The 16,697-nt window shown below is 43.4% G+C and overlaps 1 protein-coding gene across 1 annotated transcript in view; it reads right to left on the bottom strand.

The window, feature by feature from the left end:
- LOC122937823 (fibrocystin-L-like) overlaps positions 1-16,697 on the bottom strand; it is a 260,317-nt gene that overhangs the window by 65,937 nt on the left and 177,683 nt on the right. The window contains exons 42-43 of the mRNA XM_044292918.1: positions 9,517-9,694; positions 8,054-8,210 (exon numbers count right to left, since the gene is read on the bottom strand). Coding sequence (XP_044148853.1) covers positions 8,054-8,210; positions 9,517-9,694 — 335 coding nt within the window. The remainder of the gene's footprint in view (positions 1-8,053; positions 8,211-9,516; positions 9,695-16,697) is intronic.

Here is a 16,697-nt window from a genome sequence, read left to right on the forward strand (position 1 = left end):
CAATCCAGTCAGCCCAATGTCAGCTCCACAGGTTAGCTGCTGCACACAGTCCTTTTTAACTTGGCTTCACTAAATGCACGGTCTCTTTATACTCCATCCGTCTCTAGACTGAAGTTCACACAGCTTGGCTGCACAGGAACGTCCTTTAGTATCTCCACACACGTCTTACACAGCACAGAACTTGCTTTCTATCTAGCCAAGATGTCAGCCGTTATAGTTTCAGTCCCTCTTCCTCATTCTTCCTGCTCACACTGAGGCAGGCTGACATCATAAGGGGCGTGTCACTTCAACACTTAACTGCTGTTTTAAAGAGCCACTACCACATTAATACACTTTCTCTATGGCAAACTTCAATGCAAATTGGTCCTATGCTGCCATCTACTGACCAAACGAATACTGCAGGCATTTACATTTATCTGTATTACTAGAATAGCATTATACATTAAATTTTAACACAGTTTACCAGGATAACGAAACTTAGACACATTACATGACTGTTTCTTACATATTCCCCCCCACTTTAAGATTGGCAGTCCCTGCCAATGACTGAATATCCAGAGGGCTGTACTCTTATATGTAGAGTGGTAATGTACCGTTGTATGGCAGGCCAAATAAACTCGTCCTGCGCATACCGAACAGGGGGAATGCCAGCATTTGGTCTAGTGGTGCGTCTGAGAACCACTGGTATACTCTGGGGTACTGTAGCCATAGGCTGAGAAGGACCAGCAGACTCCGCATCATAGGGGGCACAGGCTGGGGGCACACTAGTCACAGGTGGAACATCCTCAGGAGCGGGGATTGGCCAACAATCATCCTCATCATCGTAAGCCCATTCCACACCACCAGTCTCGGACTGTGGGAGCTCGTTGACATTATCAGTTCCATCACAATTTGCTTCTTCAGATTGACACAGGCGCAACATATTTCTGTGAAGTACTCGGACACAATCAGTTCCTTCCTTCTGAACTTCGTACACAGGCCCATTTGCATACTTGCGGGCAACTACACGATATGGCACAGCCTCCCACCTGCTTTCCAATTTTCCTTGAGGCTTCTTGACACGTACCAGCACCAGGTCACCTGGCTGCAATGGTGCCCTTTGCACCGGGGTCTTATCAGGATGAGAATTTTCTTGCAGACGCTGTCGCACCAATCGATGAACTGTCTCAAGTCTCTGCCGGTGTGCTCGCACCCAGGAGGCTGGATCTCTTGGAGGGAACCCATCCACATCATTTAACTGTAACTCTCCGACACTTCGCCCAGACCGTCCAAAGAGGAGAGTATAAGGAGAATACCCCGTTGTAGAATGGACCTGATTGTTATAGGCCCACACCATCTCAGACAAGAACTGAGGCCACTGTAACTTCTTGTCCTCCTCCAAAGTCCGCATCATCTGTAGCAGAGTTCTATTAAATCGTTCGCAGGCTCCGTTTCCTTGGGGATGGTATGGAGTCGTGTGCGACTTCTTTATCCCGTAGATACATTGAACTTCTTTCATTACATGTCCCTCAAAGCAAGCCCCTTGGTCAGAGTGGATGCGTTGTGGACACCCGTACACTCGGATGAAATCTTGGCATAGGGCTCGAGCTGCTGACTTAGCGGTCTGGTCCTTGGTGGCGGTCACCACCGCAAATTTGGTGAAGTGGTCCACCATTACGAGGCAGTACTGGTGCCCACTGTTGGATGGGCCCACCATTAGGTAATCTATCATGACGATCTCTAAAGGTTCCTGGGTCACTATGGTTTGCAGGGGAGCTCTTTGTTCTATTGCCTTATGGATCTCACAAGTTCGACATCTATGACATACTTCTTCGACCATTTGACGGAGAGCTGGACAGTAAATCAGTCGCTGTAGCCACCGAAAGGTCTTCTCATGACCAAAATGTCCATTCTTATTATGAGCCTCAAGAGCCAATGATTGAGCCAGTTCACTAGGCACTACGATTTGGTAACAAATGTCGATTTCAGAAGGCAGATATACCTTTCGGCATAGCACTCCATTTTTCATCTCTAACTTTTCCCACTGACTCAGGACTAATAGCATTTCACGGGTCAGTCGTTCTCTTTCCTCTTTACAGGGCTTCTTGCCTTTCTCAACACACTTGATCATTTTCGCCAGCCCCTCATGGGCCTGCTGTATTTGCACCCATTCCTGTAGTGAGGGGCCAAAGAAAGGAGCCGTTTCGGTCCCTTCCACTGCACACTGCATAGCAGTGACCAAGGCTTGTGAAAATCTGCTGAAGTCAGGCATCTCCACATGCTCCAACTCATGATCCACGTCTCCGCTGGGGGCCTGGGTAGTTACCCTAGAAAGTCCATCGGCATTTTGGTTCTCCGTCTTTGACCGATACTTAATGCGGTAATTGAACTTAGACATTCGGGCTATCCACCTCTGCTCCAAAGCCCCGAGCTTGGCATTTTCCAGGTGAGCCAATGGGTTGTTGTCAGTCAGTACTAAGACTTCAGCTCCGGTCAAATACTCAGAGAATTTCTCAGTCATGGCCCATACCAGTGCCAACAGTTCTAACTTGAATGAACTATAATTGTCAGGGTTTCTCTCAGAATCTCGCAAGGATCGGCTGGCATACGCTATGACACGCTCTTGGCCATCCTGGAACTGAGATAGCACCGCTCCGAGACCATACAGGCTTGCATCGGTATATAGCTGGAAGGGCAAGTGGTAATCAGCATACGCCAAGATTGGGGCCGTTGTAAGAGCATCCTTCAATGCCTGGAAGGCGTGTTCCTGTTCAGGGCCCCATTTCACGGACCGGTTCTTCGGACCCCCGGCGGTGCCTCGTAGGAGAGCATTAAGTGGCGCTGCTACTCTAGCAAAGTCCTTAATAAACCGTCGATAGTAGCCGGCTACTCCCAGGAACGCCCTCACTTCTCGCAGGGTAGTCGGTGTCGGCCAGTCTTGAACAGCCGCTATCTTGTCCCTTGACGGCCTCACCCCTTCTCCTGATACACAATGACCCAAGTAATCAATTTCAGATTGGAACAACCGACATTTACTGGGTTTCAGTTTGAGCCCATGTTCCCGCAATCGTTGAAATACTTGTCCCAACTGGCGGAGATGGTCCTCAAAGGTTGCAGAGTACACTATAATGTCATCCAAGTAGATGAGAGTGAATTCAAAGTTGAAGTCACCAAGACATTTCTCCATCAATCGTTGAAACGTTCCAGGTGCATTTGTCAATCCAAAGGGCATCCGGTTAAATTCGTATAGTCCCATGGGCAAGATAAAGGCTGTCTTTTCCTTATCTTTCTCGGCCATTGGCACCTGCCAATACCCACTAGCCAGGTCTAGTGAGGAGAAGTAGCGGGCTCTTCCTAGTGCTGAAAGGGACTCCTCAATCCGAGGTAAGGGGTAGGAATCTCGTACGGTGCAGGTATTCAACTTTCGATAGTCTACGCAAAACCGAATGGACCCATCTTTCTTCCTTACTAGTACCACTGGAGCTGCCCAGGGACTTTGGCTTTCTTGAATGATCCCACCCTGCAGCATCTGGGTCAACAGTTCTTTCACCTCCTGATACATCTGTGGAGGAATTTGTCGGTAGCGCTCTCTGATTGGAAGGGTGTCTCCTGTGGGAATCTCATGGTAGATCCCTGTTGTACATCCAAAATCTTCAGCATGACGTGCAAAGGTTGTGCGGTTTTCCCATAACAGTTCATCTACCTTCCGGATCTGTTCCAGAGAACACGAAGAAGTCTCTATCTTCATCTGTTCTCGAATTGCACCGCCATTCCATTTAAGGGTGGGGTTCTCGCCTTCCCCCATAGACACGGTTACGGCCCATTCACCTCGTTCAGCCGGCCTCAACTGCATCGGGGTCGCTTTCCTCACTTCCTCTGGAGTCACATAGAGGTTAGCCAGCAGCCTTCCTGGGGCTAGGTCTACACTCTGATCCTGCGTGTTCACACATCGGAGGGGTACTCTCCCATTGCGGACTACTGCCAAGGAACGGGCTACTAGCGGATCAACACTTCTTCCGGCTGTCGGCAGTGGTTCTATCAACACAGCTATGCCCTCTAGTTTCCTACAGGTGCCTACAGGCATGGACACTATCATCTCCCGTCTGGGTGGCAACGTAACTTTTGTATGCAGAGGGACCGAAATTCGAGCAAGAGGACACTGTGCATCTGAACTTTTCTGTAAGCCACATGTTCGGACCAGCCGCTGGAAGGCCGTTTGAGTAGGCCGATGACTAGTGGTTTCTCTCCAATAACCGTGACCTTTCTTTTCAAAGAGAATCTGATCCAATTCTTTTAACACATTCATCCCCAAGATGACAGGGACCTTTACTTCATGTGACTCCTGTACTACCACAATGCCTTTCTTGCCTAGATCTTGGCCACATAATCTGACATTCATCCAGGCCACTCCCACCACCGGTACTGGTAACTGATTAGCTGCGACCACTCGTATGAATGTATGGGGATCATATTTCACATGTCGCTGAAAATACCGTTCGTAACAGTCTCTACTCAGGGTCGTTACTTGGGAACCCGTGTCAATCATCCCGGTAACCGGAATACCTTCCAATTCCATCTGTATGATGGGACTTGCAGCGATCAGATCCTCTTCAGGGCATTCTCCTCTCATAGTCTCCTCAGTTTCCCCTACTGCCCGCCCTACTGCAGGAGGGGATTTCAGTTTTAACAGCGGTCTCTCATAAGCTTGTCGCTGCTCTGGACATCTAGCAGCAATGTGGCCCACGCGTCCACACTCCCAGCAGCGTATTTCCCGTCGCTCTGGCCATCGGTTTGGGCCCCTTCGGTAAGCCCCATCGCTCTCTCCTGAGAGTTGTACTACATTATTGGGACCCCTTCGGTAGGTCCTATCCTCATCCCTCCAGTAGGGTTGTGGGTGATTCTGACCTTCTTGGTGTGAACGGCCCACCCCTTCGTCTCTAGTTTTCTGGAGGCCTGCAATTCTCATAGAGTTCTCATTACAATTGGTTTGTAGGTGTTCCATTTGCTCTTGCAATTTCTGCATTACTGTAAGTATCTCTTTAACTGTCCCTTTTTCCACTGTTTCTGGGCCAGAGCTAGCCCCCTGCGACAATGTAACTCCAACTGCGGTCTGAGGCTTCTGAACCATACTATTGGCACGTGAGATGGCCTCCACCTGTACGTCATGAAATTTAGCATCAGTCTCCCGTCGTATAAAGTCCTGCATAGCAACAGTCAAGCTGCCATCACGGATCCCCAGAACAAACTGGTCACGGAGTGTCCGATCAGGGTTACAGAAGGCTGGTGAGCCCCCTCTTTCCTTCCCTTGAATATCACGGAGCAGTTCTTGTAGGGCATTTGCATACTGAGGGAGACTTTCATTCTCCTTTTGTACCCTCTGAAAGAACCGTGCCTGCAGGGACCCCAGCAATGCGGTTTCTCCATAAATAGTCTCTAGAATCTGGACAACTTGCTCAAATGTCTGTCTTTGTTCAAATGGCCGCAATATCACTGTAGTCTTAGCATCTCCTTGTAATGTCAATATGGCTAGCTCTACTAGTACTTCTGGTGCGGTGAGGTACATGCGCTGTACCATTCGTATCTGCTCTGCCCACACACTCACAGACATATTATTGCCATCAAACTTTGCTAACTGACTCATTACAGCCCCTGCTGGCATTCTTCCTCCAGCACCATCCCTCCTAACGGGTGCGTCGCCGTCCATTCTGGTAGGCGGATCCTGCCGACTACGCCAATTTGTGAACCGAGAGCAAGGCAGGTGGTATGACTCCGCAACCAGAAAAGAGTGCGTACGCAGAAGTCAAGATTAAGAAAATTGCATTTACTATCAATTAATAAAAGCAGGTTAACAATAAAACAGTATGAACAATTCAAGTCAAGTACTACAAAAATTTCCACCTTTGCTGTGTCCGTGTTCGCAGTGCGGACACTAAGGAATAGCAGTCCCAGGAACTATCCCTAACTGACCCTAACTTTCAAGCAGGTGCGCACCCCCCTTATCCCAGTGGTCCAAGTGGACCTCTTACAGTTTGTGGAAGTGCACGGTGGGGCCCTATGTCGTCCTTTTCCTTTATAACCAGCGCAGGATCCGCAACAAAGAAGTCCTCCTCAGCAGGCCGGAAAACCAGATGGATATAATCCAGAATTTTACAGTGACTGTCCGGTACCTCGACAGTACTGTGAGTCTCTTTACTGTTTGGGGCAATCCAGTCAGCCCAATGTCAGCTCCACAGGTTAGCTGCTGCACACAGTCCTTTTTAACTTGGCTTCACTAAATGCACGGTCTCTTTATACTCCATCCGTCTCTAGACTGAAGTTCACACAGCTTGGCTGCACAGGAACGTCCTTTAGTATCTCCACACACGTCTTACACAGCACAGAACTTGCTTTCTATCTAGCCAAGATGTCAGCCGTTATAGTTTCAGTCCCTCTTCCTCATTCTTCCTGCTCACACTGAGGCAGGCTGACATCATAAGGGGCGTGTCACTTCAACACTTAACTGCTGTTTTAAAGAGCCACTACCACATTAATACACTTTCTCTATGGCAAACTTCAATGCAAATTGGTCCTATGCTGCCATCTACTGACCAAACGAATACTGCAGGCATTTACATTTATCTGTATTACTAGAATAGCATTATACATTAAATTTTAACACAGTTTACCAGGATAACGAAACTTAGACACATTACATGACTGTTTCTTACACTGTAACACGGCAAGATGTCCATCACAATGTAGAGAGGAGGGGTAAGGGGCGGGCTTATCGTGCTTTGAAGCAAAAGGCCGCTGCCCCTTTGACTTCAAGTCTGACTTGGAGAAGGCGCCAACAGACATTAAAACTGCGATTTTAACAAATATGAGGAGACAGAATGAGGAAAGAAAATCATGATTAGCAACACACTGGGGGATACTTTAAGGTACTGAGGTTGGTCTAATATGTGTTTTCCAGGTGACAGGTTCCCTTTAAAATTCCCAGCTGCAACTAAATCTAATTGCAATAGCATTTAAAAAGTTACAAATTTATGACTTTTTAGCTCTAAATTCGTGACAAAGGGGATAATAAACCTCTCCATATATAATCCATGGCATTATTATTGATTTATGATGCTATGTAACCCTTAGAGTTCTGGAATGTATTGGATAACACTGACATAATGAGATCAGTGTTTTACAATACATTCCAGAACTGTAAGGCTACATGCACACGAAAAACAGACATGTGAGGGACGTTTTTTTAACAGCCATCACACATCTGTTTTAAGACCAATGGTAGTCTATGGGGTTATTCACATAACAGTTTTTTTGACTGTCAGTGAAAAATGGACATAAAAAATGTTCTATCTTGTCCGTCTTTCACTGACCAACTGCACCCATACTATTGAATTAGTCCGTTTTTAACATTCTTTTCTCAAAAAGGCATCAGTGAAAAAAATGTCCGTTAAAAATGGACAGTTTATCCGTTTTTAACGGACATTTTTTTTCACTGTCGTGTGCATGTAGTCTAAGGGTTACACGGCATCATAAATCAATATAATGCTATGCAATCCGGTCAGTACGGGAGCTTCAACAGACACCTGCGTTCAACTCGCTCCTGTGAAAGCAGCCTAAATAAACAGTTCGTTCCCACAATCATACTTCCTTCAATCCGACCTGTTCATTGTATGTCACCCTGTATAGCTCATTTACAGATTCTGCATTCTCCAAGTGGACAGTGATTTTGTGAAGATGACACCTCCACCGTTGCAAACAACAGAATAGCAAGTCTTGGTTTTGAAAGATGTTAGACCTCAGAGGGAAAGGCCCACATGACAGAGAGGGAGCGTGTTCTAGTTGGTCCCATGCACTTTGCTATTACTCTCCTCTCCACAGAATCTGCATCGTCAGCAAACAATGGGCTGAAAATTGGCCCAAAGATTGTCAAAAAAGGTGGAGCTGGAGGCAAAAACCAGATCCTTTTGTCCTGAATAGCTACCTGGCACCATATTGGGACCCAGTTTTGCCTTTGCTATGAGTCCTCTTCTCTTCTATGTAGTGGCAGATTTTGACATTATATTTCTATTTTATTTCTTACCATCGTTGCAATGCCTTGGCCTTCGATATATACTGTGACTTTGGCTCTTTGTGAAGGAGAGTGGGCACTGGTTATACAGACAATTTGTGTGGTATTAGCCGACTGGACGACACACACGGACTGTGCTATGGTGACAGTGATAGCCGAGGTATTAGTGCTACAAAGGAGAAAAAGAAAGTGAATTAATTGCTGTTACATGAACAATGCGACTCCTAGACTAGGGCGTGGGCAGCCATATGTCAAATTGGTGGTCCATGGCAGCAGGTTCTCACAAGATCAGTCTCACAGCTGTCGAGGGCTAGGGGGCCTTATTGTAAATGCATTACAGAGATCCCATTGGAGTCATCATCATACTTACTAACCCTCCCAGGAGGTTTTATAAGGTAGGGAAGGCCTTTCAGACTCCCAGAAGAGTTGGCAAGTCAACCAGGTGCCACACAAGTCTACTGGAATCTCCCGAAACACCAGTGCTCCTGTGTGTGGCACCTGTGTGTGGCACTGGGATCCTGCATCACCAGACTCGGCCCCTGTACCTAGGGCTACACCTAGCTACACCATATTAATATGGTCACGACGTGAGCTGTCTTACTGGATGCCACTGGATCTCTCAAGTACAGTTAAGGGTGGTTATTGCAGGTACTGCTAGCTGCCTCTGCTGTAGGTTCCCCCACCAGTGCTTCTGCTCCAGATTTCCATCATCCTCTAGTGCCGCTTCTCCAGGTTCCCATCGTTCCAGTCATTGCTTCAGCCCCCTCCCCCTCGAGATTCAAAAATGTCAGGAATACAGTCAGGAAAAGCTCTTAAAAGGGTTTATACCCCAAAAAGTTTGCAGAACTACATGCAATGTTCTATCAGATCTTCCTGAAGACAATTTTGAAATGTTGACAGGCATGATCATTATACGTCCATCAAGTCAACATTAATGTGAGATCAATGATTTGGCTTAAAAAGGGTTGTTCACCTTTTGGGGGTGTTTGGCCAAACCTATTTACCTGCTCCCCACTGCTGGGTCCCAGCTCTTTCACTCCGTACTATAGCTGCCTGGTTTAGGAGCCGAACTGTCTGTATCCACTTTGACACTGCTGCATTGTGACCAGTCATTGGCTGCGGCAGCATCAAAGTGGATCTTGACAATGGGGGACCTAATGAGGAGTTGTCGGTGGCGGAATAAAGGAGCTGGGCTCCAGTAGCAGGGAGCAGGTAAGTATGCTTCCCTTTGAAAGTCTGACCAGGAGGATGGAGTCTGACCAAACACCCCCAAAGGGTGAACAACCCATTTAAGAGAGGTCTTATCTCTATTAGCTGCACATGTCCAAACAAGGCACAAAATAGAGGTTAACGAAAGTAGATGATCACTTTTATTCTGCATCTACATTCTGTATGAATCATAACCCTAGTACCCGATGGTTAATCTAACCCTAGCGCCCATTAACATTAGAAAAGTAGTCAGTTATGGCACATACCTGAACTGGAATCCAGTGATTGTGAGTCTGGTTCCCCCAGCTGTGCCTCCTCTCTTGGGGCTGACATCATATATGGCAGCAGTTAATGCGGATGAGTATGTAAAGGAGTTATTGATCTGCACATTGTTATTTCCATTCTCCACACTGACATTGCAGCTGAAGGAGGAGGTATTAGTATCTGATGGAAGATGTGAAATACATGGTTAGGATAAGCCTGTTGTAAACTATGCCAAGATTTATCAGACCAAGATACTGAGCTATAAACATCTAGTATATTGGGGTTACAGCTTTGGGCAATATATCTTATTAAAGAAAAAATCCTTATTCTCCAATTATCAGACTCCTCTCCTCCTAACCCCTGCCTCCTGCATTAATCACTCTCACTTCACTGATACAATCCATACATGTGAGGCAGAGAAGGATTTCAGTTTCACTGAGTGATCAGGTTATATTTCCCAATTTAAGGTTATATTTGCTGCCTATATAGAAGTCTATGGAGAGGAGAGGATAAGGAGAGGGAGGGAGCAGGAGACTAACAGTTACACACAGTAGAGGAGATACTGCTCCCCTAACCCTCTCCCACACATACACACAGCAGCAGCATGGAGGACAATATACAGCAGTATTAAGCAGTGTTGCTGTGAATCCAGCACTGGAATAGGATGGTAAAATACCTAATAAAACCTTCATCAGCAGTGTCTCTCTGGCTCCCTCTATCTCTGGGGATGCTCCTTCCTCCCTTTCTTCCATTCGTCCCCTTCCTCATGCTAACATACCTACAGGTTAGTCAGTGCACCCTCATCAACTTTCTCTGCTCCGTTCTCCTTGTAGGTGCTGGTCTCAGAGGTGGGACCCGCACCTATCAGACAATGGGGGCATACCTTAGCGATATGCCCCCATTGTCTAAGATGAGATAACCCCTTTAAAGGGCGCTTACATAGCGCTGTAGCATAACTATACATGAGTCAAATGGTCAATTGAAATGAAGTGGCGCACTGGATTGGTGCTAACAACTGGAGAGGTGCTCTCAGTAAAAAGGACTCACCCTTCCTTTGATAATAGAAAAATGTAAAACAGATACTGGGCACTCTCTTAATATAGGAACCTCATATTTTATTAATAATACCACACATAAACAATTAATACTTCACTAATTAAGATAATAAAACATGAAATATAAATAAAAATTCAATACAATAAAAGAGATTCCTCAAATGATTGGTACCGATCACACATAGAATAAAACAAATAAAATATATATAAAAATGTATAGAATGTCTCTGGGTGTTTGAGGGATGAAACAAGATCTCCAATTTGTTGTCCCTCCAACTAAAGTTTGGATGTAGGAAAGGTCGTTTATGGGAGTGTTGTATAAGTCCTCCACAGACCAGAATAGCGATATAGTTGCAGTGATCTATTATAGCGGCGTCCCGCAATTACTCACTGTTTCGTTGTACACTTGTGCTCCGCCGCTGTGTCCGTGCTGTAATTCAGGGATGTTCGATGATAGTCGCAATCCCTTAGCTGTCTTCCCGGCGCCGCTCCGTAGATCTAAGAGCCGGCACCTGGGTAAATTTACAGACTCCTTGTACCACGCTGGGCTTGCTGTATAGGTGAGCGTGATAGACTCTTACAGCCTGTCCTTAGAAGTGCGTGTAGGGTCTGCAGTTGAAGACAGGAGTGATTTTGATGCGGGCAGTATAATAGCGCACAGAGTCCAAGTCCATCCAGGGGTCCTAGCACCAAACGCGTTTCGGGGTCTATTGTTACCCCTTCCTCAGTGGTAATGCTACCCCCTTCTGCCTTTCTTTATGTAGTCTTTTGGTAATTGGATAATCATCCTCTGCTGTGTGAATCAGTCTCTTGTTTCAAAACCTGAGGTGGACTTCCCAATCACCCATTTTCCCATACGATTAGTCTATGTTTCTCATATATTGTTTGTCACTATATGCATCCTTTATTCGTTCCTCTATATAACACTAATGACTACATTACTTATATAATGGCACACTACATATATGTTACAGATATTCCGATGCCTGCATAAATCCAGTGTGAATTGTCTTTATGTAGTGTTTTGTTTACAACATAAACTCAATGTGTCCTGCAGTATGCATGCGGTTTTCGTTCCTACTTTTTATCTCTACTGGATTAAAATGTTGTACATTTCCCTCCCAACTGATTTATGCCCTATCTGTTACACATCAATATGTATAAAAATGTAAATGAGTATTTATTTAAAAAAAAAAAAAAAAATTCACTTCATTTATTAATATTTTTATTTTTTTATTTTTCCATTTTCTTGGGATTTGTCTTTTTTTTTTATAAATCTATTATTCATTGTGTTTCCACAAGAGATTTTTTTTTTTTTTTTTTTATACGACTTTTTCCAACGGTTTTTTCTCCCCAATCTTCCTATATGGGCAAAACGTCTTCTTGCATATAAAGATGTCCTTTTAAAATCCATACTTCCCTTATACACATTTTTCTAGAGTCTGAGGGTGGGTTAGTTAGGGTATTCATATAGAGTAAGGGCGCAATTGTGGATCCACAGAATACATGAGGGCTGTGTCGGATATGAAGCAATCAAAAACTCTAACCCACTTGATCATCACCAGACGGTGCCAGATCCTGGACGAAATTACGCAAAAAATTGCCGAATTAAAACCTATAATAGACAAATTCCCAATAAATGAGGAAACCAACCTAATACAAAGTAGAATTTGTAATAATGTAGATAAAATAGAACGGGAAATAATGGACAAAAAAATTTAAAAAATCTTCTTCTATAAAAAAGGAAGGAAAGAACATAATGTGGAACATATAATGGTAGAAAATGAGAATAACACACAAATAGGCACAAGCACAGTCACTAAAGATAAAACAAAGAAAGTTTCTAATAAACACTCTAACTTCAATATCCCAGTTCACAATAGATTTGAGATTTTGGAAGAGAGGGAGTCTTTTTTAGATCGGACTCCCCCACATCACCGCACACGCACGAGAAACCAATCACCCCCGAGGAAAACACACAGGACACACCACAATCCACCAATAGATCATCACTACAATTTGAGGGACAGGCCCCATTCACATTGGACACAACAGGATTGCAAGACACCGAGAACAGGGAGACACCAACACTATCCCAACTCACACAATCACAATGCACAAACCAGGAGGTATCACGAGGAAGTAAGGTTAGAACAAGGAGAGGCAGGAGGAAGAGAGCACTATCACAGATAAAAGACACGAAAATTAATAACGATGCCATCATTAACTTAAGTTCCATTACACTAACAGAAACTCAAAGCCAACTGCTAACCAAAGGCCTGAAGTTCGCACCAACTGAAAAATTAAATAAATTTATGACTTTCATTGGGATAGAAAAATTCATTAGACGTCTATGCCTGAAGAAATATTTCGCTAAAAACCTGATAGGAAAGGAACAAGAGAAAAGAATAGAAAACGAGAAATATACTCACACCGACCTAAAAAATCGTTCTAAAAAATACCCAAGAAACGAAATTAGTCAGGAAATGGCAACTTTTAGGGAAAATGTGGGTAACGATATACGTAAAATAAAAGACACTAATAAATACAAACGCCAAAATTTGACGAAAGGGGAAATTATGAACTTAAAGAAACTTCAGAAAGATAATAGCATTATTATTCGTCCTGCAGACAAAGGAGGATCCATAGTCATACAAAGTGCAGAAAAATATGACTCTGAATGTCTCAGGCAATTGTCAGACACTCACACATACCAGAAACTAAAGAAAGACCCCACTAGTGAATTTTTGGAGGAACTCGTTAACTTATGTGAAGAAGGTAAAGTGAAGGGCATTTTAAAAGAAGAGGAATATAATTTTATTGTGAATAAACATCCGAGAATCCCGATTTTTTATTGTATACCAAAGATTCATAAAGACATGAAGAATCCACCAGGACGCCCAATAGTGTCAGGGATAGACTCTTTAACATGCAATCTGTCCCAATATATTGACACACTTTTACAACCTAAAGTTAAGAAAATCCCCTCCTACACCAAGGACTCCGCAGAAATAATTAAAACTGTGGAGAACATGGCATTTCAAGAAGACTGGTGGATGGGCTCCCTGGATGTTTGTTCATTATATACTATTATTAAACACGAACAAGGCAAGGAGGCAGTAAGGACACTTTTAAAAAAAGAAGGAAGTTTAAAGGAAGAACAAATTGAGTTTTTATTAAGAGGGATTGATTTTATTTTGACACATAATTATTTTTACTATGAAGGAAGCTTTTATCTGCAGACCCAAGGCACGGCGATGGGCACCAGGTTCGCCCCCAGCTATGCCAATCTTTTTATGGCATTTTGGGAAGATTTGATCATAGCCCCCCGGCTGGGGACGGACCTGGTGCTCTGGAAAAGATATATAGACGACGTGTTTTTTATTTGGAAATCGGGTAAAGCCAGTTTGGAAGATTTTTTATCAAATATTAATGTAAATGATTTTAACCTGAAATTTACCCATACCATCAGTCAAGAGGTTTTAGAATTTTTAGATTTAAAAATATATGTAGAAAATAATTGTATTAAGAATTGCACATACATCAAACCGGCCACTAGAAACAGTTACATACTATACAGTAGCTGTCATCTCCCCAATTGGCTGGTGAACATTCCACAGGGACAATTCCAACGAATAAAACGTAACTGCACTACGGAAGAACAGTTTGAGAAGGAAGCAGCAATAATGGCTGAAGCATTTAAGGAAAAGGAATATCCAGAAAAATTGATTAAGGGATCCTTAGATAAAGTAAGAGGAATGCAAAGGAAAGATTTCTTCAAAAATAAAAAGATGGAAGATAAGGACTGTATTAATGAACAAATTAGGATTATGTTACCATTTAATAATGAATACAGAAAAATTCAGGGAATAATACGAAAACATTGGCACATATTAAAGAAGGAGAAGACCATAGGTTCCCTGATTCCACTTAAACCTTGCATTACCTTCACCAAAGCCCCCAATTTGGCCAACCTGGTGGCACCGACTATAAAAAAAGACAAAAGAATAGAACCCTCCATACAAAATTGGATCCACATGGAGGGATTCTTTAGATGTGGGCAATGCAACAATTGCAAAGTGACAACATTCCCCCGAAAAACTGGAGAGGTAATCTCATTTGTCAATCAACATAAACACGTCATAAAGGATTTTTTAACTTGCAGTTCCGAAAATGTAATTTATATTTTAGAATGCCCCTGTGGTAAACAGTATGTAGGTAGGACTAAAAGAACTTTAAAAAAGCATGTCGCGGAACATATAGCCAACATTAAAAAAGGATTGGAGACACATGCACTGTCCAAGCATTTTAAAAATACACACAATCAAGATCCTTCTGGCATGAAATTTGCTGCTATAGATAAGGTGACAAAAGAATGGAGGGGGGGGGATCATATAGGTAGGATGTCGAGGGTGGAGACGCAGCGAATATATGAGTTGAACACCTTGATGCCGGGAGGACTGAACTCGGAGTTTGAATTATTCGGATTCCTGTGAGATGGGTGGGGGGGGGCCGCGGCGGGGGACGGGATCCTTCCCAGTGATTTTATTTCTGGGTGGGTCCGGTCCTCCGCGGCGGACCTCCACCGGTCATTCAGCCTCATATCCGACACAGCCCTCATGTATTCTGTGGATCCACAATTGCGCCCTTACTCTATATGAATACCCTAACTAACCCACCCTCAGACTCTAGAAAAATGTGTATAAGGGAAGTATGGATTGTAAAAGGACATCTTTATATGCAAGAAGATGTTTTGCCCATATAGGAAGATTGGGGAGAAAAAACCGTTGGAAAAAGTCGTATAAAAAAAAAAAAAAATCTCTTGTGGAAACACAATGAATAATAGATTTATAAAAAAAGACAAATCCCAAGAAAATGGAAAAATAAAAAAATAAAAATATTAATAAATGAAGTGAAGTTTTTTTTTTTTTTTTTTTAAATAAATACTCATTTACATTTTTATACATATTGATGTGTAACAGATAGGGCATAAATCAGTTGGGAGGGAAATGTACAACATTTTAATCCAGTAGAGATAAAAAGTAGGAACGAAAACCGCATGCATACTGCAGGACACATTGAGTTTATGTTGTAAACAAAACACTACATAAAGACAATTCACACTGGATTTATGCAGGCATCGGAATATCTGTAACATATATGTAGTGTGCCATTATATAAGTAATGTAGTCATTAGTGTTATATAGAGGAACGAATAAAGGATGCATATAGTGACAAACAATATATGAGAAACATAGACTAATCGTATGGGAAAATGGGTGATTGGGAAGTCCACCTCAGGTTTTGAAACAAGAGACTGATTCACACAGCAGAGGATGATTATCCAATTACCAAAAGACTACATAAAGAAAGGCAGAAGGGGGTAGCATTACCACTGAGGAAGGGGTAACAATAGACCCCGAAACGCGTTTGGTGCTAGGACCCCTGGATGGACTTGGACTCTGTGCGCTATTATACCGCCCGCATCAAAATCACTCCTGTCTTCAACTGCAGACCCTACACGCACTTCTGAGGACAGGCTGTAAGAGTCTATCACGCTCACCTATACAGCAAGCCCAGCGTGGTACAAGGAGTCTGTAAATTTACCCAGGTGCCGGCTCTTAGATCTACGGAGCGGCGCCGGGAAGACAGCTAAGGGATTGCGACTATCATCGAACATCCCTGAATTACAGCACGGACACAGCGGCGGAGCACAAGTGTACAACGAAACAGTGAGTAATTGCGGGACGCCGCTATAATAGATCACTGCAACTATATCGCTATTCTGGTCTGTGGAGGACTTATACAACACTCCCATAAACGACCTTTCCTACATCCAAACTTTAGTTGGAGGGACAACAAATTGGAGATCTTGTTTCATCCCTCAAACACCCAGAGACATTCTATACATTTTTATATATATTTTATTTGTTTTATTCTATGTGTGATCGGTACCAATCATTTGAGGAATCTCTTTTATTGTATTGAATTTTTATTTATATTGCATGTTTTATTATCTTAATTAGTGAAGTATTAATTGTTTATGTGTGGTATTATTAATAAACTATGAGGTTCCTATATTAAGAGAGTGCCCAGTATCTGTTTTACATGAGTCAAATGGTACCTTT

Source organism: Bufo gargarizans, chromosome 5 (genome assembly GCF_014858855.1).
Source record: "Bufo gargarizans isolate SCDJY-AF-19 chromosome 5, ASM1485885v1, whole genome shotgun sequence".
NCBI classification, from domain to species: Eukaryota; Metazoa; Chordata; class Amphibia; order Anura; family Bufonidae; genus Bufo; species Bufo gargarizans.